Source organism: Geospiza fortis, unplaced genomic scaffold, assembly GCF_000277835.1.
Source record: "Geospiza fortis unplaced genomic scaffold, GeoFor_1.0 scaffold1, whole genome shotgun sequence".
Classification (NCBI taxonomy): domain Eukaryota; kingdom Metazoa; phylum Chordata; class Aves; order Passeriformes; family Thraupidae; genus Geospiza; species Geospiza fortis.
The window spans coordinates 1016415-1040786 of NW_005054320.1; the positions used below are offsets into that span (position 1 = coordinate 1016415).

At 43.1% G+C, this 24372-nt stretch overlaps 1 protein-coding gene across 1 annotated transcript; it reads left to right on the top strand.

Moving 5' to 3' along the window:
* The first annotated feature begins 18067 nt into the window (after positions 1 to 18067).
* Positions 18068 to 24083, top strand: LOC115947826 (OX-2 membrane glycoprotein-like). Its single transcript, XM_031056697.1, has 3 exons — positions 18068 to 18425; positions 23093 to 23404; positions 23947 to 24083. The coding sequence occupies exons 1-3, from the start codon at positions 18068 to 18070 to the stop codon at positions 24081 to 24083; spliced, it is 807 nt and encodes a 268-aa protein (XP_030912557.1).
* Positions 24084 to 24372: the final 289 nt, after the last annotated feature.

Genomic DNA, 24372 nt, shown 5'->3' on the forward strand with positions numbered 1-24372 from the left:
ATAGTTCCTGCCTAGCACTGGGGATAAAAATGAACAGATGTAAGGTATTTGCCTTAATAAGGCAGTAAATAGTTGTTCTTGTTGATGAGAGACCAGAGGAGATGAATCGGTGCCAAGACGATGGTGCTGGAGCAGAAGACATAGGCCGGAGTGGCACAAAAGTTACAGGCACTAACTGGCTATAACATAAAAATTAAGCATTACCTTTATGAAGAATGGAACATATTCACTACCATGTGAGTGAACTACATCTTGTCATTTATTTATAGTCTTATAAATGTTAGTACTGCTGGATAGAACTTTTATTTTAAGAAGCATTTTGTACTGTTAGAAATGTCATGAAAAATTGTTTTTCTCTTTCCAATATTACTAGTTTGTTTAGGAGTAATCTGATGATATTATTGTGCATTAAATTATTTATTTTTTACTCTCAAAGTGGCTGTTTTCATTCTTTAGCAGCTCTAGTCTTTCAACTGTGTGAGCTGGAAAATAGTTATCAGAATTCTAAATGCTGTGCTGTATGAACCATGTCTGACAGAGGTATATGCTCAAACTCAGTTGTTGTTGTTGCATGCATTTAAACTGAGCTTGGGAAACATTCTGGATCAAATTAGTAGTTTGCATGACTCTTATATTTGCAGCTCATTCTGATTCTCTCTTGGTTTGTAAGATATAGGAACTATAATTTTTCTTGCTGTAATAATCTATGCAGTATACAGATAGAAGAGAGATGCCTTTTGATTCTTATGCTGGGGAAGGATAAATGTCATGGTTTATATGGCTTGTCCCAAAAGCAGCAGGCTATGAAAGTACCAGCAGCAAAGAAATAAATTGCAGTTGAGACGCTGCTCAATCTTATTGCTCTCACCAAGACACCTGATCCTTTCCTTGAACACTTCCGTATCTTGATTCTAGAAACTGAAAAATAATTTAATGATTAAACTTCTTTATGGTGATACCTATATAGACATTGAGAGTTGAGAAAGGAGTCAAGCATTCATTTTTTTCCCAGCCATCCTCTTCTATGTCTGTTCCTTTACCCCAGAACCTCACAGGAAAGAAGAAGGTAGAGCTGTAGTACGATATGATATTCAACAGAAAATGTCTGACTTTACAGACTGCATCAAGTCAGGTTTTGAACTCTCATTGAAGGAAGTGTCAAAAAAAAAGTAGTTTCTGGTTATATATCTGTCATTAGAGACACAGCAGTGTGAAAACACATTATTACATCAAGTAATAATTAAAAAATAATTTAAAAGCACATTATTACACCACAATATATTGTATGAATGATCAATATTAATTTTAATAGAAGGAATGAGGATAGCACTTTAATGACTTGGACAACTGAGACATTGTTAAAAAGCAGCTTGTGGAGTGTACAATCAGCCCTTTAAAATCCTATGTCAGGTGTTATCTGTGTGCCTACAGCAGCCAGTATGAGTTTTGGGCAGACTCAGCTGCCTGCCACAGCAGGGATACCTGCACATGCTGCAGTGTGTCCATCCACTGTTCCGTGCACTTGCCCATGGGACTATCCACAGCATGGAAATGGCAGGTGGGAGTCACAAAGGCACTGCACCATACAGCCAGGGCTGCAGCCAGCAATCACATACAAAGGAAGACTTAAAACTGTTCAACATTTTCTTCCGTACTGTTTTGTTGCAAAAATGGAGGGAACAGAAAAACATGCTTAAGCAAGAATACAGGGACATAATCACTTTGTGAGCTCTGCTAAACAGCTGAATACCTGGTTTTAGTCCTTTGTACATGTCCAGACTGCTTGCAGAGGGGGGGCTGGGCTGTGAGGAGGTGGTAATCTAGCATTGCAGAAGGCCAGACTGGAGACTCCAGCAGGAGCGAGCTGTGGAAGCATTGTGTCATGGAAGCAGCACCTGGACTTCTGCCACTGAGAGGTAATTATCAGCATCAGTATAAACAGTTTTCTCGTGGGTGTAATATTTGTTTTGCATGGGGGGTTTTTTGCACGGATTTTATTGTTTTGGGGTTTTTTATTTAATTCTGACTTTAATACTTCCGGCTAAGTAGTATTACATTAGAAGGGGGAGGGGGAATTTGAGAAATGAGTTCTTTTACAATAAAAATTATGCATTGTATAATGGTACAAATCAAGCATGTCAGAGAAATTTTGGACAAGAGTAAGTGCATCTAACACAAGGTTTATGCTTTCATTTTAAACATGAAACATTCTCCAAACAGAAAGACCCTGTTATTATTGCATTTTTGAGATTTATACCAGTAGTTCTTTAAGGCCCCTTAATAAAAGGAGTTGTGACGGTGGTCACAAGGGTTTTTGGGTGAAGGAAGAGATGAGATGGGCTTCATGATCAGAAGGCTTGATATATTATTTTATGATATATACGTATACTATACTATACTAAAAAGAAAAAGAAAGAAGAGTTTCCAGAAGCTGCTAAGCTAAGCTAAGGAAAGTAAAGAATGAGAACAAACCAGGTCTCTCGGACTGTGTCCGAGAGATCTCAGTTCTGGATTGACCATTAACTATAAACATGCAAGCTGCACCAGTCCAGACAGACCTGTTGCATTCCACAGCAGAAGATAACCTATTGTTTACATCTTGTTGCTGAACTTCTCAGCTCCAGCAGGAAAACCCTAAGAGAGGATTCTTCATAAAAGAAATGTCTGTGTCAAGAAGTATTCTAAAAGTCCAGAAAAATGTACAGCCTTGGTTGCTTAAAATATTGTAGCTCCTCATTTTCTACAGAGGAACATTGTCCTATGATGGTAGTTGCTACTGATTCCTCCTGGTTTAATTGTCAAGTCCTGTACCCAGTCCATGTTTCTTTCTCTGATCAGCTGTTCATGGACAGGTTTGTCTCATAGTAAATGACTGGTAGACGTAGCCTAATGAGTAAGCTTGGTAAAAAGAGAGGTATTTGTTTGAAGACCCAACAGCAGAGGGATGGTCATTATGGCTGCACACAGGCAAAAGAATACCTTTTAACTTACCAGGACATCATCATATTCACTATGCTCTTCAGGGCTGGTGACATTTGCCTTCCCCTCGGGCACACTGGTAAGTGCATATTCTGTCTGATAATTGCTGTCAATCACAGAGATTTTGTGTTTTACATCATGGCTGACAGTCGAGTACCACAGTTCACCTGGAATTCATAGAATCTTTTTTGGCAATGTGCTCCTGAGGGGGAAAAGGGGGAAGATAGAAAGAGCAAGGCTTCAGCATTGTTATACCCTGAAGAAGTTTGGAGATGTGAGCAAGTCTGGTATAGCCTGTTGACTAATACACTCAGTGTTAGGTTTGTAAATCCACGGTCATTTCCCAGCTGTCCGGGCTGTGGCTGCACACCTGGAGAGCTCAACAACCCATGGCCCTGCTTGTTGGTGCTGACACGGTGGAAGCTCATCGCCACATGAGGGAGCAGAGCAACGCCAATGGAGCTGGGCCACCTGCATCAGCCCAGGCTCCAGCTCCCACCCGGCCTGTTCCGGGAGAAATCATCCCTGTGGCAGATCATCTCTGTGACATCTACCCAAGCAGGGAATGGGAGCTGATGGGCAAGAAGGAAGAGTTTCATGGAATATTTTATCGATGCATGTGAAGGGAGAGCATTTGGGATTTGAAAAAGACTTAACATGGGGTGTTTAGGGAAGGAACTGAAGGAAGGTGAGTTAGGGTGACTTGCAGAATAAAAAGCATAAGAAAACAGAGGAAGAAAGGGAGGGACAGGAGTCACAGCAAGCTGCCAGAGAGACTGTAGGGTCTGGGAGCAATTAAGACCTCAAGTGCATGTGTGTGTGTGGCTGTCCAGGAGATGCACTGTCCTGGAAGGGGCCCTAGCCTCTCCAGAGATTAAGTGAGGACTAATCCCTTCCCCAGCAGCCCTCACCTGATGTTGTCCTTGAGAACAGAGGGAAGAGAAAGAAAAGCCATTAGTGAAGGAGAAGGTAAGATTGTGTGGGCAAATGCCTTCCCAACTCTGTTTAGACTTGTCCCTCCTTTTGCCTCCTGAAGGTGTTTGCTAATGGGTTGTGGGTGACTGTGCATTAAATAGTTAGCAGGATGACTCATTAAATCTAAAGAGCCAATGTGCACTGATTAGGTACTTGGAGCCAGAAGTTAAAAATTTGTTTGCCCTTTTGTTCTTGATTTGAGTGCGCTAGGTACTGAAGCCAGTGATTAACTACTGGCTTTATAGTGCTATCCTCTGTTGTCTGCAATAGTGGCAGTATTTTGAGTGAGTGTTGCTGGGTTTGTGGTGACATTTGTAGTTACCTTCCACGCTCTGTAAGTGAAACAGAGGTCTCTGTTTCATGGGTTAAAAACTCCAAAGGGTTAGCTTTTCTTTTTCAAGCCTAGAATGACAATGTTAAAACAAAATTCCCACAGAATTTGCCTTGAATTTTCCAAGTTTATGCAAATTGTATTGTCTGTTTAGATTCTGCTTTGCATGGAAGATCTCCTGACCATGAGAACACTTCAGTGAAAATAAATTCTGATTTTGAGGCTTTATAAAGTTTTGAGATGTAAAAATTCCAGAAATTTTAAGGAGCAGAACCATCAGCATATACTTGCTTATCCACAAGTGCATGGCTCTCTCCTCCCCATGTCATGATTGCAAAGATGGAAGGTCAGCAGTATTTCTCTTAATGTACCTCTGAAATGAGAACAGGTAGGCTCTTAATTTTCATGAGTGAGCTGCTTTCAATCCCAGTGAGTGAAGTCTGGAGCATCTCTTGTCCCTTCAAACACATAGGCCTAACCAAGACTTGCTCTGAGTCACATTTTCCAGAGTCCTTCCAGTCATCATGTTTTGAAAGGCTGTTATCAGCAGCCTTCTCTTATCAACAGGGAGGCTGAAGTGCAGAGGTGGAGTGATTTATCCCACACACCAATGGAGCAAGTGTGAAAACTTCCATTATTCACAGGCCAAGTTTAACACTCAGAAGGGTCATCTTTCCTATTGCACTAACATCTCTGCAAGGACTGTTTTCAAACCACGCTCTGTGGCTTTTCCTTGGGACACCAAAAACTCTCAACAACAGACAGTTACTTGGCAGGTTCCCCATTGCAGCTCCACTCCCTCCTCTTCCCCCACAGTCAATCCCACACTCACAGGTAAAAATGATGAGTTCACTTCATCACACCCTTTTCTGTCATCTTGCCCACTTTCTTCAAAATTTTCTGCTAAACACCCACTTATCTGCTGGGCACCAACTTTTGCTTTACTGATGTCATCTTTGTTAGAAAAAAAAACCAAAAAAAACCCCCCAAAAAACAAAAACAGAACAAAACCAAACCAACTCAGGCTGCTAAATGTCAGCACTTCGTTCTGCAGTACATAGGGTTTCTGGTGATTGATTGTCATCAGGGACTCAAGAGGCAACTTCGTTTACCCTCTGCTAAAATGCACTGTTTACAAAGCAAAGGCAGCAAACCACAAATACTCAGCTCCTGCCTCTCCAAGCTCAGCATATTAATACACACAAACAGCCAGAGACAAACAACCCACAGGACTGTGAAGTGCAACAGATGAGAAGTGGCTGTTCCCCAACCCTGCCTTCCAGGATGATTAATTTGGGCAGAGAAGCAGAGTTACCTCTTAAATTACTCTGAGGTCCATTGCCAGAACTCCTAAATCTAACCCCAAAAGAGGGAGGTAAAATGAACAGTCAGCATGTTTATATTACCAGTCCTTCCTGCGTTGCAATGCAACCATTTGCTCAATTCTTATTTATCAGAAACTAAATGTGCAGCCTGAAAGGGCATGCTTGGTTTTGTGGAGTTTTTTTTCTTTTTTTTTCTTCCTTCTAGAGGCAGTGAGACACTGGAAGGGGAAACCTTATTCTTTTCCAACAGACTTAGCCATTTGTTGGTACATCTGCCATTTTTTTATAGTGCAAATATTAACCAAAATCCTTTAAGCCTCAGAGTATTAATTCTCCCTTTGTTTTTCAGCTGAAGATTTCTTTATTACTGAACCTGGTTGGCAATAGTTCATTTAAATGACTTTTAGAAAATGTCATGACAAAACTGAAACTGTTTTGGGAAACATGCCAGTAGTCAAGAGATTGGCCACCAAAAAGCTGAGTAGAGAAGGGAAGGAGAAGGAGAGAGAAGCACCCCTACAGCCATAAGTTGTGCAGTGGCTTAGGACATTTACTGAGACAACATCATAAGGTTCAGCCTCCTGAATTGTTTGATTTGGGCCAGACAACATTGCACTCAGCCTCAGAAATTATGAGTGTGTACTGCAGTCTGTTTGGCCACTGGCTGCCCAAGAGTGGGGCTGCATCTCAGTTTTTTGTGCATAGACTTATTTTGTACCTAGGCTTAAACTGATGTTTTTCTGCATCCTAAGGAAACTGTCTGATTATGGGCTTTTCTTTCTTCTGCAGGAACATGATGGACACTTGTATTTCTAATATGTGGATGTTTTGGACCCAGTTGCCACAGAGAGTGGGGGTGGGAGGAGGGAAAATCAGTTTTAGTCTTTACCTTGATGGTCTCTGATGGATAGCTGCAGGTCTGTGCTGAGGAAAGAGGAAGAAAACACATGTGATTGTCATTCTCTGGTGTAGCAACACTAGACAAGGATTTTCATCAGCACAGAATTTACTCAGTCACAGACTGAACATAGGCTGTGCAAAAGCATAAACTTGTGTGACAACAGTAGGCAAAAGTGTTGAACCTCTGAGAGCTAAATAAATCTGATGGCTTTTTGAGATTTATCTTGTTCCTAGTTTATACACAATTGTGTCACACAACACTGCTCACTGGCTGAATTAAACCTAGATGTGCAATCTTCCTGTGTTTTCTTTTTGTTTTGTTTTTGTTTCATTTGATTAACTGAAATCAGTTTTACGTGTCTGTCTTAGAAATGAAAGCTTGCTTTCTGACTGTGTTCTAGCTTTATGATCCATGCAGCCTTAATTCTGCCTGGGATCATTGGCTGGGTGCTGGGGCACAGAGGCACTGCCTGATGTGCCACATGCATTGGGTGTCTGTGTGCACAGATTTGGAAGTCTGCAGCTTTTCTGGAAATTTGTCTCTCTGTCCCATAAAAATCTAAGTGGCAGAGGTCTATCATTTTACATCCTGCTTTCTCCTAGCCTTGTCTTTGTCAGTCTGGCTGTTTCATAATATGAGGCGGATTGAACATGTTACTCCTGTAAAATTCCAGAGCTGAACTTTCACTTTTGCTTAAGATAACAGGGCTTTTTAAGCCTACTTTTTTGCAAACTGAAAGACATCAGACTCTTAACATTACATTAAAGCTGCCATCTTAGAGAATTTATGTATTTTCAAACATTCTTGTGCTGCCTTAACTACTACTACTACTTAACTGCTACTACTATGAAAATGCCAATGTGGATGACTAACAAGAAGAGGGCTTTTGCTAAAACAGCAACTTGTGAAACTGGTAAAAGTAATACCTTTGCTACATGAATGGCTTTACCCACAAGAGGGAAAAGGCAGCAGCTTGAATCTAAACCAAGACCTCCTGCTTCACATGAGCACATGTGATCCTGGCTATCATAGAGTCTTTCCTATTTGTATATTCAATATGAAGAAATTATTTTGTTAGGAAAACACCTCATACTTATGTCTGTTCAGAGAAAGTCCTAGGTGGTGCTTGTGTATGGGGAACAGGCTCTGGTGTGTGAGCAGATGTAGGCTGTGCTGTGCTGTACTGGCAGCCCACTGTCTTCAGCAGCCTCCACCTCCTTTTCAGGGGAAGAAGCAGGGGCACAGCAGAAGTTCTCCCACTGCGCTTGCAGGCCTGTGGGTCTGGCAGTGACGGACAAGGGCCTACAATGCAGGAGGCAGCTGCAAGGCAGTGGCTGAGGCACCTGGGGCACAGTAGCTGGCGGGGATGGCTGCCCGTTCCTGCTGCTGGAAAAAAAAAAGACCAAAGAGCTCCTGAGTAATCCAGCACAGCAGGTATATTCCTCACTGGATGTAAGGAGGTTTCCCTCCGCTGGGATGCAAAATGCCTTGCTATGGCTGCTGCCCAAGGCTGTGCCTGCCAGCTGCCTCTGGTGATACAGAGAGCTCCCTCTTGTCCCCATTCATGCCATGCCACACCCCCCCTGAGGGGCTCAAGCAGATTCTGTACTTACTTTGCTTGTGGGAGTATCTTTTTCTCCGGATGGAGACAGGCACTTTCCACCTATGGCATGAAAATAAAGGTGAGCAAGCAGATCTGGGGCTTTGTGGTCCTCACATCCCGCTGCCAGCCAGGAGCACACATAAACCTATAGGTAGATTCCTTCTCCAGCTGTTTGGACAAGGCACTTTATGCAGCTTCTCTACTGCTTTTCTCCCCAGGAGGCAGCCCCTGGCAGGCACCCAGCCCTGCTCTGAGGGTTGCAGAAGCTGGGGCTCCCACAGGGTACGAGAGGCACAAATCATAGGTCCAGGGATGGAGGGTAGTAGCTGGTGGCAGGTGTTACAGCATTTAGCTGCTCCTGGGAAGGGCAACCTTTGTTCCCTGGGAACCCTTTGGTGCAGTACAGCGCCAAAGTTTGTGGATTGGAGGAGCAGCCAGCCTTTCTGGGTGTGGTGGTTTTGTATGGGAGGCATTTATGGAAGTGATGTAAAAACTTCTGTGTAATTGACAGTCTGTAGAACTACTGGGAAGCTGTATACGATTCTGTAAAAAACATATGTTAAAGATGAAAAATTCCAGGAATGCTTTCTTTTCTTTCTGGGCTGGGAATAGGTAATAAGGTAATAAGCTAAAATCCTCTTGGAGAGCTGTAGAGAAAAGATTCTGTTTCCTTGTAACACATGAAAGCCACGGGGAGATAAAAGGTTTAATTTGATATCAAGGAAAGGCCTCCATGCTAAAGTAAGCAGATGATGAAGTAGCTATAATCCTGTGAGAAATTTGAACAGAGAAGGAGACAAGAGCGGTCCTCTGCCCCCAGGAGAAGAAAAAGAAGAAAATCTCTGTTCCCAGAGATAAAGACGATTTTAGGGATAGATAATGAGAACTTTTGCCTTTGAAAAGCTCATCTTTGAAACAGTACCCCATAAACTGACATGGCCCATAAACACAGCTGTGGGAAAAGCTTGTAGAAAATAGGAAGGACTTCACAATTGCAGATTTCCCTAGGCAGCTGCTATTCATGAGGAAATTGAGAGCCACAAGAGAACTGTTTTTTTCTTGTGGAGAAGTCTCCTTAATGTTAACAAGAAAACTCCTCTCCCTAAGTGAACTGAAGAAAGACTATTCTAGAAGTACTAATCTGGCTAAAATTTTAGGTTTTGTTTCTTTACATTGTCAGTGGGAAAGAAAAGGTTGTGGGAGGAAGAGAAGCATTCTGAAAGTTTTGTTCTGATTCTTATTACTTTTTCTGTAGTTATGTTAATAAGTCTTTCTTTTTACCCTTTTAAAGTTTTGAGCCTACTTTGCCTTTCTCCTAATCCTACCTCACAACAGTAAGTGAGTGCACTGGTGATTAGCCAGCGCTGAACTCACCACGCTCCTTAGTGCGTTAAGTGAGAAAACTCAAATTAACTAACCAAAACCAGTACACTGGGCTTGTACATATTAAATAGCTCTAGGTGGGTGAATCAGCAGCAAATACTGTGAAGAGATAGGAAAGAACCAGTCTCACGCTCCCACAAATTATCTACATCCATCTGACCTCTAGCATACCCTGGGAAAAAGCAAAAGGAAGAAAAATGTAATGATGGTATGACAGAAAGGGCAAACACATGGGTGTAAGTGCAAGGCTAGCAGAACTGATCTTTAGCAGTTGAAATAATCCTTGCTGGTTCAAGCAGAAGACTTTACTTGCAGGTTTAAGGACTGAAATTATTATTACTAACTATTTGGCAAAGTTAGTAGCCTTTACATTATATTCAGGTTGCTAGTTAGCAAGTTTCTTGGTAATATGAGCTAGCCTTTCTGAGGAGCGGACTGTTGCTTATAGTTTACAATTTTGCCCGTGTAAAAGGCCAGTAATTAACAAACATTTTGCAATGTAGTGTTAATATTTATATGCTAGATTTATATATATAATAAGAATGTGCTAAGGGATGTAAAGCTGCCAAGTCATATGAATTTAGAGATTACACATAGCATGCTGTTGGAGGTACATTATAAGTCAGTTTCTAATTGCTTATTTGCATTTTTTTCTTTCCCAGGACTGAAGAAAACATGCAATGCCGCTATTCTTTTTTGCTATTGATACTTTCCTTGCTAAATGTATGCTCTTAAGTCTCATTTCTTTTATAAATTACCTAAGTTCCGCAACTTACCTGGAATAATTTATTTCTGTAGATGTCCCTGAAGGTCTTACAAGAGCAGCAGAAAGTTTTTCAAATATTAGTGAACTTCCCAACTTTCTGTTTAGTTGGGAGAACTTAGATAGCTTTCATTACAGCCGGATATAAAAATAAAGCTGGAATACTACCTCATTCCAGGTTTCTTGCCTGGTTTTCTTTGAATTATAGCATTTTGCCTATACTATATAAGTTGGAGATGCCACTGTGACCATTTCATACAATTAAATAGAAGTCCTATGAGATACATTTAAAATAAAATATGTATATGTGTATTTATAATACACATAACTCACATTAGTAGCCTGTTGTAGCTGTCAGATATTGTGAGTTTGATATAAGTATTTTTGTTTCTGCTGTTTATTTATTCAACTTATTCTTGTTTATATTCAGTTGGCTTCTGATTTTTTAGTCCCTTGCTCACATGAAAAAGCTGTTGGGTTTGGCTAGCTCTTCCCCTGGCTTGTCAAAAGATAAAGACCATCTGTTCCTATAGTAAATTAGATCTGTAAACTGATGTATAACTCTTAGATAAATTCTTATTTAGTCAGTCATGGGTAATCCTGCAGGGAATATACACTGTATGGTCTGAGAATTGAAAACCTTTCTCAGCATCTGCATTCATGCTACAGACATGCTGACTCTGAGGCAGGTCCCAAGCAGTTAGAGAAACGGAGCCCAGCTTGTTTGTGGGTGGAGAGGGGTTCTGAAGGGTTGGGTCTTATTTGGCTGGGGTTTTTTTTGGGCAATTATAAGTATAGCTTCATTAGTAAAAATGCTGGGAAATAGTTCTGACCAGCAGTCATGAGAGAGGACCAATGTGACTGTCATTAAAATGAGAACAAAGGCAGATTTCCTTTTCTTTCTTTCCATAGTTTCACTTAGCTCTTTGCAGAGAAGCTGCATGAACTATGTTACAGGGCTGTCATGCTTGGGAAGTAGTCAAACCAAATACAGAAATGCCTCTAAAAAGCAAACACTTCAAACAGAAGGGATGAAATGGCAGACACGGGGATGTATAGGAAGAAGGAAAGAGTCAAGAAATTAATTACAGAGGAATCAGCAGAGTCACAGATAAATGGTAGAGTCTGCAATATTTTCTCCCAGCACCTGCTTTTAAGAGCTCAAGTTTGTGTTGCCTGCTTTGCACACCTGAAACTAGGACTGCCTTTAGTCTGAATTTACTTCAAACCAAAGGGCTGAGAGATGGGACAGTGGATACTTGTTTCTGTCCCTGAAGGGGCACTTCCTGGGCAGAGGTAGTGGGATGCTGCTGGTAACGTCATACAGACACCCACAGAACCACTTTAATAAGGGCTTATGCTGATTCCAGAAATATGAAGCTCCTCTGACCTGCTGTAGGGCAGGACATCATCAGCCTTCAGGAGGGAGGGCTTCAGGGGAAACCTGCTGCAGCTGTTGTCTCTGTCTAACTTGGTGTCCCACAACAAGAAGTTGCTGGTCCAGAAAGAGCAAAAATATCCTCCAAAAATATCCAATTCTTACCTGACTCCTTAAACTCACTACCTCTGACACAAAACTGCCAAACTCTCAAAACTCCCTGTATGCAACCAAATAAAAAGTGCCATCCTTGCTCTGTGGCTGGCTACTTGGCAAAGAAAGCCCAATGCCCTGTCTTTTCAGTGCATTTTAATTCCTGCCACTGCTGTAACTGACTCTGGGGCCTCCTCCCTTGGACCCCACAAGCCACAGCTGGTCCTTGCCTACATGTGGACTAATTAATCTGATGAACTTTGCCTGCCTGTCTCACTGGAGTGGTAGTTTTGGGATATTTCTTCCAACTGGCTGCCAATTTTCCCAAGATTTATAGACACTCCTTCACCTGTAGGTACCCATCTACTTCAATTTTTTTTTCCGCATCTCATTAAAATTACTCAGGAGATGTGCTGACAGTTGGATGATGTAAATGCATGAGCCTCATTCCTTAGAAATTTTATGTGGATGGGCTGCCGGTTGCAAAATACATAAAAACTTTTTGTTGTGACCTGAGGCTCCCCTTTAGCCTGACTCTGAGTTGGCCCTGTCTGTGAAGCAGAGGAGTCTTTCCTAGCTGACCCTCAGTCTCTGCCTCTCACACTGCCTGGAGAGCAGCAGTGTCCAAGACTTGACCTCTGCAGCACCAGAGTTTTGCAAGGATCCTGAGTCACTGCATAGGAATGACTGTTTCTCTGAAAAAACAAACAAACAAAGAAACAAACAAAAACCAAAACAAAATAAACCACCCCATCAAAAAAAGAGCCATCCTCATAATTTCTCCATCCCTCTGAATTTCTGTGAGGTCTATGATTTTTCTGAAAGACCAAAAATTGCAGCTTTGTCAGTAATGGGGCAGTTATGACTGAGGAGAGATGTACAACACAGAAATCACCCCAAGCTGGCACGGCTTGTGGGCAGCAGCTGGAGTGAGGTGATTTGCAGTTGCTCAGCCATGCAGAGGCAGCTGGTCAATGCTCTCCTTGAAGGACTTCTCCTGACAGTGTTTTGTTGGAGGTTTTGAAAGTGAACAAAACAGGGTGTGGAGCTGCACAGACTGGACACAGCACCATGCCAGTGATGTCTTTTACGGCAGTAGCCCCTCCCCTCTGATGGGGGATATAGGTTTCATGGCCCCATCAAGCTAGCAGAAAAAAATCTGCCTTAAAAATCCTTGCTTGCAAGGTTCTTATAAAGAATTCTGTTCTTATTCCCACTCCTAGAAAGCACTCAGGAATTATTTCAAAAGCGACACAAGTCCCACATGTAAGGGTGACAGGACCACTCAAAGCAGTGGGGATTCAGCAAACCTGGGAGCTGAGAGCCTGGGCCTGAAACCCTTAAGGCGCACCAGCTCATCACTGCTCCTTGCTGCCACAGGTGAGGACCCACCAGTTTCACACGGACTTTGTTTGCCTTGACTCAAACTGCTACTGAAGAACAGGGCTTCATGCTTTGGGGACTTCTGCCCTTTTCCTCAAGGCCAGGTAATATGGTCACAACTTAGACATCATTGCCAGGAAAAAAAATCTCTTTAGGACTTCAGGTGTCTGCAGCCATTTCATCAAACCTCAGAGGTAAGAAGTGTCAGGCAGTTAACAGAACACTCTAAAAACAAGTGCTGTCCCCTGGGAACGTGGAACGGTTTTGCAGATAGAGGTACAACACCATGGGCTAGGTCTCCAGTAAGTAGCCCCCTCCTTTGTTTCTGTTTTGCACTTTGCTAAGCAGTCCAACACCAGATTTCAGCAACAGAAGCTGTAACTTGCAGCTGAGAGCAGGGTATTAGCAAAAGGAGGGAGTCCAGTTTGGGGAGAGATCACATACCTCCAATTCAAATATGACAAGGATAAACAGCTGTGTCTGTGTATAAACTACCCTTGTGTGCTCTGAACTGAAACATGTGTGCAAACACAAAAATTCATCTGTAACCCTGCCCAAATAAGCACCACAGGTCCTGCAGCATCCCTTGGATTTGAACTGCCACAGCCTGCTCTGATGCTATGCCAGAGGCTGGAGCAAATATTGGTAGATGCAGCTACTGTCCTTACTTCAGTGTACTGCAGCTCTCCAAACTCAACTGAGATGTAGAGTTATTTGCCATATGGAGGCACTACTGAAATATGTTATAAAGTTCCAGACCTGTTCAATTGCATTCAACAAGCTGCTTCCCAACAGTGCTACCTATAACTAGAGCTGAGAAACCAATCTCCAAAAGTCACTGCAATTCAGAAGTTGATGAAACCCTCTCCACCTGTTTTGTACTCTTTACAGGCAACGTCTTGAGAGGTGGCACTGGATTCTTTTGACAAGGTAGGCAGATATCCAGTTGTTAACCTGGGCTTGGATGGCTGAAAAAACAGTGGTTTAGCCTGGTAGTTGACAAATCAATGTTTTAGACTATAATTGTGCCTGAGTGACTTCCCTTGGCAATATTTTCTGGAAGTTCAGCTATGTGAATTATAAATGGCATTAGTCACCTGGTCTGTGGGAAAATGCTGGCATTTCGTGACTGTGCAATTCTTGTATGTCCTTTTTTTAATTTACCCAGAACTAAATAGAACATTCTGGTGAAACTGAAAGGAAGAAAGTAATACAAATCATTGTGCTTTTCAAGCAGTAGCTGCAGAACTATTTCTGCCTAATTTATCCCCAAGCTTTTGCTGTCTTTGGAATGGAACTGAAGCTCAGGCATAGCATGCAGTTCTCAGAAATGAGGACATTGTGCGACTGGAGCTGGAGATGGCATCTTACTGGCAAGGAAGGAGAAGGTCGGTAATCCATCAAAAGACTTTGCAAAGATGAACAGAGCAGCCATTCCTGCATTTAAAAATACATTCACAAATTTCAAACAAGTGGTTGGGTTAATGGATCTCACATTATGAGTAAAATGTTGTGTTTAAAGCAATTAATCACCTGCTGATGTTGTTTGGTCCCTGGAGAAACGGGAATGGTTTGACAGAGATGCTGCAGCAGCTGGATGTGCATGCAAACACTGACTCATGAAGGCTGTTAGGGAGGCCCCTGCAGGCTCAGGTTTCCTGTGGCACCAGAAGCTGACAGAGGAAAAGCAAAGCTTGGAAGGAGCAGCCAGCATACACAGCTCTTTCTCACCAGGGATGCCATAACAAATTAAAGCAAACAATTTTTTCCCACTGGCAGAGCCGCCTCTGTCCTTTGCTAAGACTGAAAGTTTGCTCTTCATTGAAAAATGTTTTCTCTAGCAGCACACAGTTTTGGTTCTGGAAGATCAGAGTGTTTCTAAGAGAAAATAAGTTGGTTAAAGCTGACAAGAATATTTCCTACATACCAGTTGGGCTTGCAATTATTTTTAAAATCAATTGCAGTTCCTTCTGTGATTGCTAATTAGTGATCTCACATTTTGATCAGGCCAGAATGCTCTTCCAGAAATTTTGCAGGAAAGTGCAACTATGCAAGTAACTCAAGGAAAGGAAAATAAGATATCTCAAAGGAAAAAGACAATAGTATGAAGCAAATGCATTTTTCAGACTTATGAGAATGAATTCTTGAACCTACTCAAAAGTACATCCAAAGTGTGTCTTTACAAGAATACTGATACTTGAGCTGTTTCTGTTTTCAGATTAGTTGCCACTAAGGAGAAAAGGAATCATAAAGGTGAAAGCATGTTTGAGAATTTTTTGTGTCACTTTATGTTTTGGGCCTCCTGGTTTGCAACTGATTTGCATAATTTGAGACTAATCTGTGTAGCCACTCAACTGAGGGAAAACATGGGAAAACATTTTATTTGCAATCATAGTCATTTGTAGTAGTAAGAATTTGCAAAAAATGTAAGCCACCTCATCAGAAATCAGAAACATGAAACACAATTTACCAGTAGAAGTCTGATCAGCAAATGAGGTCTCATAGTATGGCTGCCCACTGTGGCATAGGAGAGCCACCCGTGGGCAAAGGGCTTGGCTGGTTTCAGCAGTGATCACAATGCACACCAGAAAAGGGGACACAGGCATAACAATGACAAAGCAAAAAGGCACAAAAACAATGACTCAGACAAGTTGTGTGACCTATTTTTATGGTCATCTCAGGTGATGGTGAAGGAGGAAGTGCGTGCTTGTGGAAGGCAATCCTGTCTTTCCAAGGGACAGGACTGGGGAATGATCATGGACCTGTGGGAACAGAGGCAACCTCAGTGGAGGAGAGGTGAGACCAAGGCTCTGCTCTTGCCCTGAGACAACACATGACTTATGCCCTGAGTCCACCTCTTGGCTTGCTTTCGTCTCCTTAACCTAGAGAAAGAGCTGTTTTACAGAAGCTTCAGCACCTCCTGGGTCATTCATCACCTCATCACTGAATTACATGATGGGTGCTATAGGATGACTCCTAACTCTGAGTTACATACATGCTCTGCATTACATTTGTGCTACATCTGCATTACATTGTTGCAGCATGGCCTTTCCTGGAGCTCAGGTCAAGGCCAGGGTGGCCTTTCCTCTTGCAACCCACAGACACTGGGTGCTGAGCCAGGTAGGTGCTTATGAAAACCCAAACTTATGGACAAAGTGCTTGTGAAAAACCCAGTACACCTGTCTGCTTAGCAGCACAGCTGGGAAAACCTGAATTTCTGGCTCTGACATTTGTTGTCATGTCCCCTAAATTTCAGTTGTGTCATAGAGGCAGGAGGTTTTCAGAAAGTGCCATTTACTGTAGTTGCCTGGTGGGGAATGTCCCTAGAGTAAAAGCGAAGCGTTTAAAAAAGGGGAAGTGGCACTCAGTGGATCATTCGCTCATCTCTCTGAGCACACAGCTAAGATGATGATGGTCACTTGCCTGCTCCTCTCCAGTGTCTGGACCACTGTTCCAGGTAACTCCCTTATCTGTCTGGGTGTCTGTGTAATTATCCTAACAGCGTTAGGGACCTCAGTGGCTGTGCCAGCCTCCTTCTGTGCTGCTGGGTGCTGCAGTCCCCACTTTGCACCGTCCTGGGGCAAACCTAGTGATTACAGGGCACTTGTGGTACTGTACTACTTACCTTCGGCTCAGGCATGTCACTGCTGGTTGCATTGACAGCATCCAGTTCTTAATTTAGCACCAGTGCACCATAAATTCCAGAGAGATGTATAAAGGTATTGCAATGGGCAAATTATAAAGCAGGCAGACCATGTTTGTAGGTATCTGCTCAGGCCATCAAAAACATGGATGTATTACAGCGGTTTTGTATTTAAAAATCATGTAGAAAAGGCTGAATTAGTTTCAAACTAACTTCCATGATCATGGTTTGTAGTCTGTCTATGGCACTGCTTGACAACTGGCTTCTTGGTCTTTGATGGAAATCTGCCTGGCCATGATCACAGCCAGAATCTCAGAGCACTTTATTGAGTGGGTTAGCCTAGTGTACCTCTGGACACTGCAGACAGCCTTACCTTCTCTGCAAAGATATTTCCCTTTCTTGTAAATTGAATTATGTTTTCAGTGCTGCAACTGTTATTTCTGATATCTCCCTTCCCATGCTGACATGCACAAATAATCTTTAAAAACTATTATGCCATGAGAACTGTTGAGCTGAGCTGTCAGCTTCACTTTGTCTGTACCCTTAACAATTTTTGCATGTCTATGAATTGGAAGAGGAGACTGATTGTTTTCTTCTTTTCCCTGGAGACTTTTAATACCATGGCATTTATGCTGTGCAAGTTTTCTCCCTGCAGGCCATCAGTAGGGTCTCTTCTGCAGCTGTTTCTCAGCAGCATGACTTCAATGCTAAGAGGACACATGTAGTTTGCCTCGTGTTCTTCCTGAGAACACTTCTTGCTTTTTTCTTCTAGTTTTCTGATCCTTGCCAGTTTCTGACAAGTGTGAGTACATGATGTATGTATAGTGAGATACATAATCATTTTTAGCATTTTTACTGATTTGCTGCACCCCATGCCACAGGAGGGCTAAGAGGGTGGTATTTGGCCAACGGCTGTTTGTTTGTCAGCATGGCTGAAAGTTTAGGGAATCTCCTTGTGGGTGCCCATGGGATAGCAGTCCTAGCAGACAAATCAGTGGCTCCCAACACCAAAACTGCCTTTCTCAGTGGTGCTCTCTGCAGCACAGATATCAGGCTGGCAAAATGCTTGGTGTGAAAGGTGGCAGGTCCAGTGAAACTCTCTGGGTAGTTCTTTCAAGTTCATTTTCAACTTTTCCCTAGATGGAGGGATAGAGAAATCCTCCAGAGTTGCTCTGCTTGGAAATGAGGGTGAGGGGCTGTGGGGGCCTTTGATGGGGTTGGGCTGCAGAAGAATGTGAGAAATGCTGAGTATGGCACCTGCTTCTCCCCCAGCCTCTGTGCAGGTGATGAACAGAAAGGTCCAGTCAGTCCAGGTGGGAAGAAATGTTACTTTTTCATGCCGGTCAGTCGCGAAAGAAGATGTGATACAGGTGACATGGCAGAAAGAGATGGATGGGGCTGAAGACAACATAGCAACTTACAGTACGATTAATGGCCAAAAAATATCCAAGGCCTATGTAAGCCATGTGAGCTTTGCCCACAGCGAGTTACAAGCCTCAGCCATCTCCCTTCATGGAGTCACCCTCCAAGATGAAGGATGCTACAAATGCATCTTCAACACTTTTCCCTCAGGGGCTGTCACTGGCAGGATGTGTCTCAAGGTTTATGGTAAGGCACTGTAATTGTGTACGGGTGCTCATCTGAGGACCGAGTCATTTTTCCTGTGAAAAACCTTCCCTAACATTGCTACATTGATGCGGGAAAAATGGTTCTCCCTGCCTCTCTCCCTCTCTGGTTTTACCTCCAATGGTAAACCAGCATTCAACAGTTCTTTGATTTTCTTCCCTTTCAACTCAGCAACAGCAAGATTCAAAACTGTCATGTAACTCATGACTTCCTCCAAATTTCCCTGGCCATGTGCTGTGCTGACAGCTGCCTGGCCACAGCCGTGTACCCCGTGCTCTTCTGCTTCCTTTCACTGCTGCTCTCACCCCTTAATCCTGGAAATCAGGCAAATTTTGACTTGGTCTGCATTTGGTTATAAAAAAATTGCAAGTATTCAAAATGCAAAGAGGCATATGCATGACCAGAATAGCTGGAAGCTCATTTTGAAGCTAGAGTAAAAATAACTGCAGTTGGGAACAGGAACAAGATTAAAAAAAGAAAAAAAGAAAAAAAAAAGGAAGGCTGAAATACTGTATGGCTCATGGGATTTGACACATTAACATCTTGAGCAGGTCAGCATCAACTAGCTTAAAGAAGTGAGTTGAAACAAATCATGAGTCAAGATGGCAATATTTGTCGCCTCCATATGAAATCATCAACTTGCAAGTGTAACCTGAAATAAAGACTAATAGATGAACTTAAAAGAACTAAGAGTAACAAGCTGCTTATCTTTTGAGGAAAGCTGCTGGGTTTTGTCCAGCTGAGAGAGATGAGACATTAAAGATGCTCTGAGGACAGCCAGTTGACTCCTAGCTTTCTTAGGGATGAGACTGCTGTGGGGAAACTGGCCAAAGATCATATCCCATCTGAAGAGTATCAGTGTCTGTGCCCTGTCACTGGTTGTATGTCCCCCCTAGTACCTTCTGCTTACAAAGTCACGGACACATATGTCCATACATGTCTCTGGAGTCCTCTGTGTGGAGAAAGGAAGCTCCTAACCTAGAGGGGAAAGGAGGTGGTGGTGAAAAATACAGGGAAAACCAATTCTGGAACAAAAGTTCTTTTTCCCCTCTTTTGGGAAAACTAGGGCAAAAAAGAGAAATGAGGAGAAATTCATGCGGTATTTCATATATGAAGAGGAAAGTTCCTAAAGAAAGCCAGTTCTGAGTCATTCAGAGGGTAAGCACTGATTATACATTAGAGGAAAAACATGGAAGTGCCTTGCAGAGGTATGAGGCAGCTGTGGGGTTTTCGGGGTCTCCCTGAGAATGGCTGCCATGGGTGTCCCAAACAGAGAAGTCTAGTTAAGCATAACCTGTCTGGGCTCCTCAGGCAGGCTCCAGGGCTGCAGGCAATCTTAGCAAGCTCAGCTCTTAAGTGAGATCATCTCTTTAGAGATTCTCAGCTCATTAATGATTTTCAGCTCTTTTGCTTGCTAAGAGCCTTTGGCAGATGCAGGGGAAGAGAGAAGCGCTGTGTGAGGTTCCACAGAGATGTCTTTATTGGCAGCTTCTGCAAAGGGTCTCAGTGACAGCTCTTCTGCCAAGCTGGGCAGATGAGGGTGTTAATATATGGTTTAGGAGTTTTGGAAATTGTCCAATGGTAAGGGTCGAGGTGAACATGACCTATAGTCTTACAGAGAGATAACCAGAGTCCGAAGGCAGAAGAAGGGCTTCTTAGGTCCAGTCATCATGACTAGGCATTTCTTATCTTAGGCTGCTGAATGCCAGGGAGGCCTTGCAGGCCTGCTACGCAGAGGGATCCCATTCTTTTTAATCATATAAACACTGAGATTTCTTTTGGGTTTGGGTTTTGGTTTGGTTTTTTTTCTATCCAAGTGGGGGAAGTCCCTCCCAAACTCACCAACATTTTGGCTATGGTTTATCCTTCACCAGAGCACTAATTCTAAAAAAAGAAAAGGGATGTTTTTCTCCTGCCTCAGATGAAAACGCATCAACTGAGAAGGATTTAACTTCTCTCATAGGAACAGCCAGAGGTCACGATAGCCTTCCTGTAATGCGCTGTATCAAACCAGCCCTGGAGGGTCACCATGAACAAACAGAGCATTTGGCACTTTGACAGCAGGTTTTAGTTCATATATGATTATCTCATTGAAGCTAATTTATATGATGCTACTTAAAAGCCATAGTCTTGCTCGTTACACCCCAACTCCTAATGATGGGAACAACTTGTCTGAAGAAGCCCAGAGGTTGCCCAATGAGGTAGAGTGAAGACAGCAGGAATCTCCCAAGGCTCAGAGGTTCAGGGCAGGGTGAGCAAATCAGAGTCAGCAGTTGAAAATTAAACACTGCCATGTCTTTTCCCTCAAGAGGGGACTAACAGGGAGTTTACAAGCTGGTAATTGCCTGATTACTGCAACCTTAGCTAGCACAGCTGTTCTGGGATGGTACGGGACAGGCACCATCACCGCGCAATGAGGGGAAGTGAAACCACATAAGAACTGGATACAACACTGTAAAAACAGAAACAGATATGACTGGAGGGATGTCAGACCTGCCTGGCTGAAAAGAGCAAACCCAGGAAGAAGCAGAAATGTCCTACACTGTAGCAAAATCCATTTCAGAACAGAATAGTTTCAAGCAAGCTTAGTGGGTCTCTTTTGAGCAGTCTGCTGCATTCCCCCTTCATTTTACTTTGGAAATATTTGCCAAACTTCATTGTCAAAGAGAATGAGAATGAAATCCAGGATAAGGATTGAGGGAGAGAGGAGTATGAGAGCGGGGAATTGGAGAGAGGGGGATGTGCCACATGGGGATAGGCAAGACTTGCTGAGTTACAAAATTCCCTGGACATTTGCTGCACTGACTTTGGAGACCACCCGCCTTCACTGTAGATGGCAACATTTGTCTGGAAGCCTTGAGCCCAGTTGGAAAAATGCCATCGCAATTTCTGAGACAGGAAAACCAAGGCACAGTACTGCTGGTGAACACCCATATGGTTTGAAAAAGCTTTCTGTCATCATGAGGCATATTGTGATTCCTACAATCTGTTATCATTCTCTGTAACACCAATGCTAAGCCTTTAAACATAAAAAGCATATAATGAATCAGGTCATTATATGCTTTTTATGTTTAAAGGCTTAGCAGTGCCTAATTCCCTCTAATTACAGAAAGCTATTACAGACTAAGCCATTTTCAAATATTTGGGAATGCTGACAGAGCTCAAATTTGGGAACATCTGCAAGACTGATCTGCAAGAGAGACTAAAGCACACAACATCTCAGGTGAAGACTTTTTCACTGGAAACAAATATTTTGATGAAAGGCAAAAGAAGCAGTTAAGTGTATGCATCAAACATGAACAGCCAGCACATACTAGCAAACAGCACAGCAGGACTTTCCTGCAAAAGCAAGCACTTACAAGTTTTGACAGTGCATCTATTACAGACATTTGCTAGAGAGAAGCTCAGCCCTACAGGATCATTCATTGGGGTCGATTGTGAGAAGAGAGAGAACTGCTTAGTCAGAAGAGCAGGTGCGGAGTGCATGTGCAAGACACTGAGTTTTTCTCATCCTCTGTGGTAACATCTGTGACTTCTTCCTGTGATCGCTTGTGAATTTTGCAACCTAATATTTGAACTTAATGCTGTGGGTGGATGTGTTAATTTTATGCATCCCATGAGTGAAAGAAGTTCAGAGATCATTTATTAATCGAAACATAAATTGTTTGTGAAACTAGTCTTTTCATATCTGGGAGATTTTGAGATGTTCCAACTGAAATCCCCCTAAACACTTTCCTTGTTTTTGTCAGAGGTTTCAGCAAATCTCTGTGTGTTGAGTTTTTGTCTATGGTTGATGCAAAAAGTGAGAAATACAAGTTTATTTTTTCTATGCTCACACAGCCATAGTAAATAAATAAGGTCAGGCTTGTAAAAAAATCAAACAACAAACAAAAAGCAACAAAATTGTTGGTATACGAAATCTTGCTTCTACCCTCTGGTAGCATGAATGATGCCTGTACTTGATGCTTGTAGTTCATCCTTCTTCCAGACTAAAATTAAATGTGACAGCATCCACAAATCTTCTGGAATGAGAGTGTTCAAAAAAGTGATCTTTCATGATAGTTTTGAGGGATACTATGACGCACCCAAAACCCATTTACAAGAGGAAACAAAGTTATACTAGCACAAACCCTCCACAGGTGAAATCCCATGGTGTAACCACATACAAATTCACTATTACTGTCTTGCATAAATAGATCCATTTAGTCCTTTGATTTGCAACTCTACGCACCTCAACAGCAAAAATGCTAAACAGCGGTAAAGCTAATCCTGCAGGTAATTTTAAAGGAAAATAATTCTAACTCATTTAAGCAGTTCAGCTCTTTCAGAGAGAAAAGGACATATGACGTCACAGTTTCACTGCCTTCTGCTTTTAACTCGGCCATAATCACCACTTCTCAGTTGGGAGGCTGCTGCTAGTAACAGAACTGAAACAGATGCTTCTACCCTTTTGCCCTTTCTGTTGTCCAGCTCTTCACTTCCAGACTACTGTCTGATCACTTTCATATTCATCTGTCACTGCTGGGGCTTTGGGAAGGGGGAGCTAAGATTAGATAGTAAGCTTTTCCTCCAAGATAACAGTAAATACAGATGCTCTTTGCTCAAACATAGGCAGAAACTAATGGGCTTTGTCACTTTGTTCTTTACAGCCATCTCAGACCCCAGAGTGGAAACTAAACTTATATCCGGTCCAGACAAAGCTGAGGACTCTGAGAAAATGGTGGGGATGAGCTGCTCAGCAACAGGGAAACCAGCTCCAAAAATAACCTGGCACCTCCCCAGCATCCTGCAGCAGAAACCAAGGGAGTACCACATAAAGTTCAGCAACCAGACCGTGACTGTCATCAGCAATTTTACCCACACCCACTCCAAAATCCTTCAGGAGTACCCCATCACCTGCATGATCCAACATCCTTCTCTAAATGTGACCCTGGTCCTGCCCACAGACAGCCTGGAGCAGGGTCAGTATGTAACTCTGCTCCTGCTCTGGAGTAGGGCAGAAATTAGGAAGCACCTCCTGGGGTAGAATCAGAAAACTCCTCAGAGTGGTGGAAGGTGGGAAAGGCACCTGGAAGAGCAGCTGTGGCTGGGCTTGGGAGGGATGGAGGAGATGCCATGAAACATCCAGATGCCCTGGCCAATGGCGCATAATGTCTTTCTTACTGCTCCTCAGGTCCTCTTACCCACCATGACATACCCCAGCCTCCCTGTCTCTGTGAAGGACTATTTGTGACAGGGTTCCCTGTCACATAACGTGACAAACCAAGACATGCCAGTGTTGGGTAGCTCAGAGGGGCTGGGTTCTACATGCCTGATCTTAACATCAGACCAAGCACAGGTCTGCTGGCAATGCCACTTGTGTGCATCATGCTGGAATATGCTCCCAGTGCTCTTATCCATCTCATTTCACTCCAGGGAATGGCCAAGGGATGCTTGAAATGGGTTTCAGGTTGCTTTTTTTTTACTTCATGCACAAACTGAGTACCTGCTACTTTCCCCACAGGTCCAGACAGCAGCATGGCACTGCCCATTGCCATTGCACTGGGGGTCCTGGTCCCCCTAACCTCCCTTCTCATTCTCACCTGCCTCTTCTACCAGTGCCTCAGGCACCGACGTGATGCAGAGAGAAACCCAACCTAGTCCTGCTGGGTAGGTCTGCCTTTCCTCAGGGTGCTGCAAAATTCACCCCCATAGGTCTTGGGGTTCAATACCATGACCTGGCTCTGCCCAGCCACACCAGGGCTGCCTGCACACTGCCCAAGCCAGGCTGAAACTGGGCTGGAGAGGGACTCAGGAATGAGCCCCCATCCAGACAGCTGGGAAGGGGAAACCTGATTGTGTATAGCCAGCCTACAGGTGCTCAAGAGTGCTGGCAGCTGGAAAACATTCATTATGCCAATGACAAGGCACGCCGAAGTGGGAGCATCAC

Bases quoted from the DNA above. Each gene is read 5' to 3' on its own strand.
- LOC115947826 (XM_031056697.1), top strand. From the start codon at position 18,068: ATGGCACCTGCTTCTCCCCCAGCCTCTGTGCAGGTGATGAACAGAAAG. The intron at 18,426-23,092 runs GTAAGGCACTGT...TGTTCTTTACAG, and splicing joins GATGTGTCTCAAGGTTTATG to CCATCTCAGACCCCAGAGTG. The intron at 23,405-23,946 runs GTCAGTATGTAA...CTTTCCCCACAG, and splicing joins CACAGACAGCCTGGAGCAGG to GTCCAGACAGCAGCATGGCA.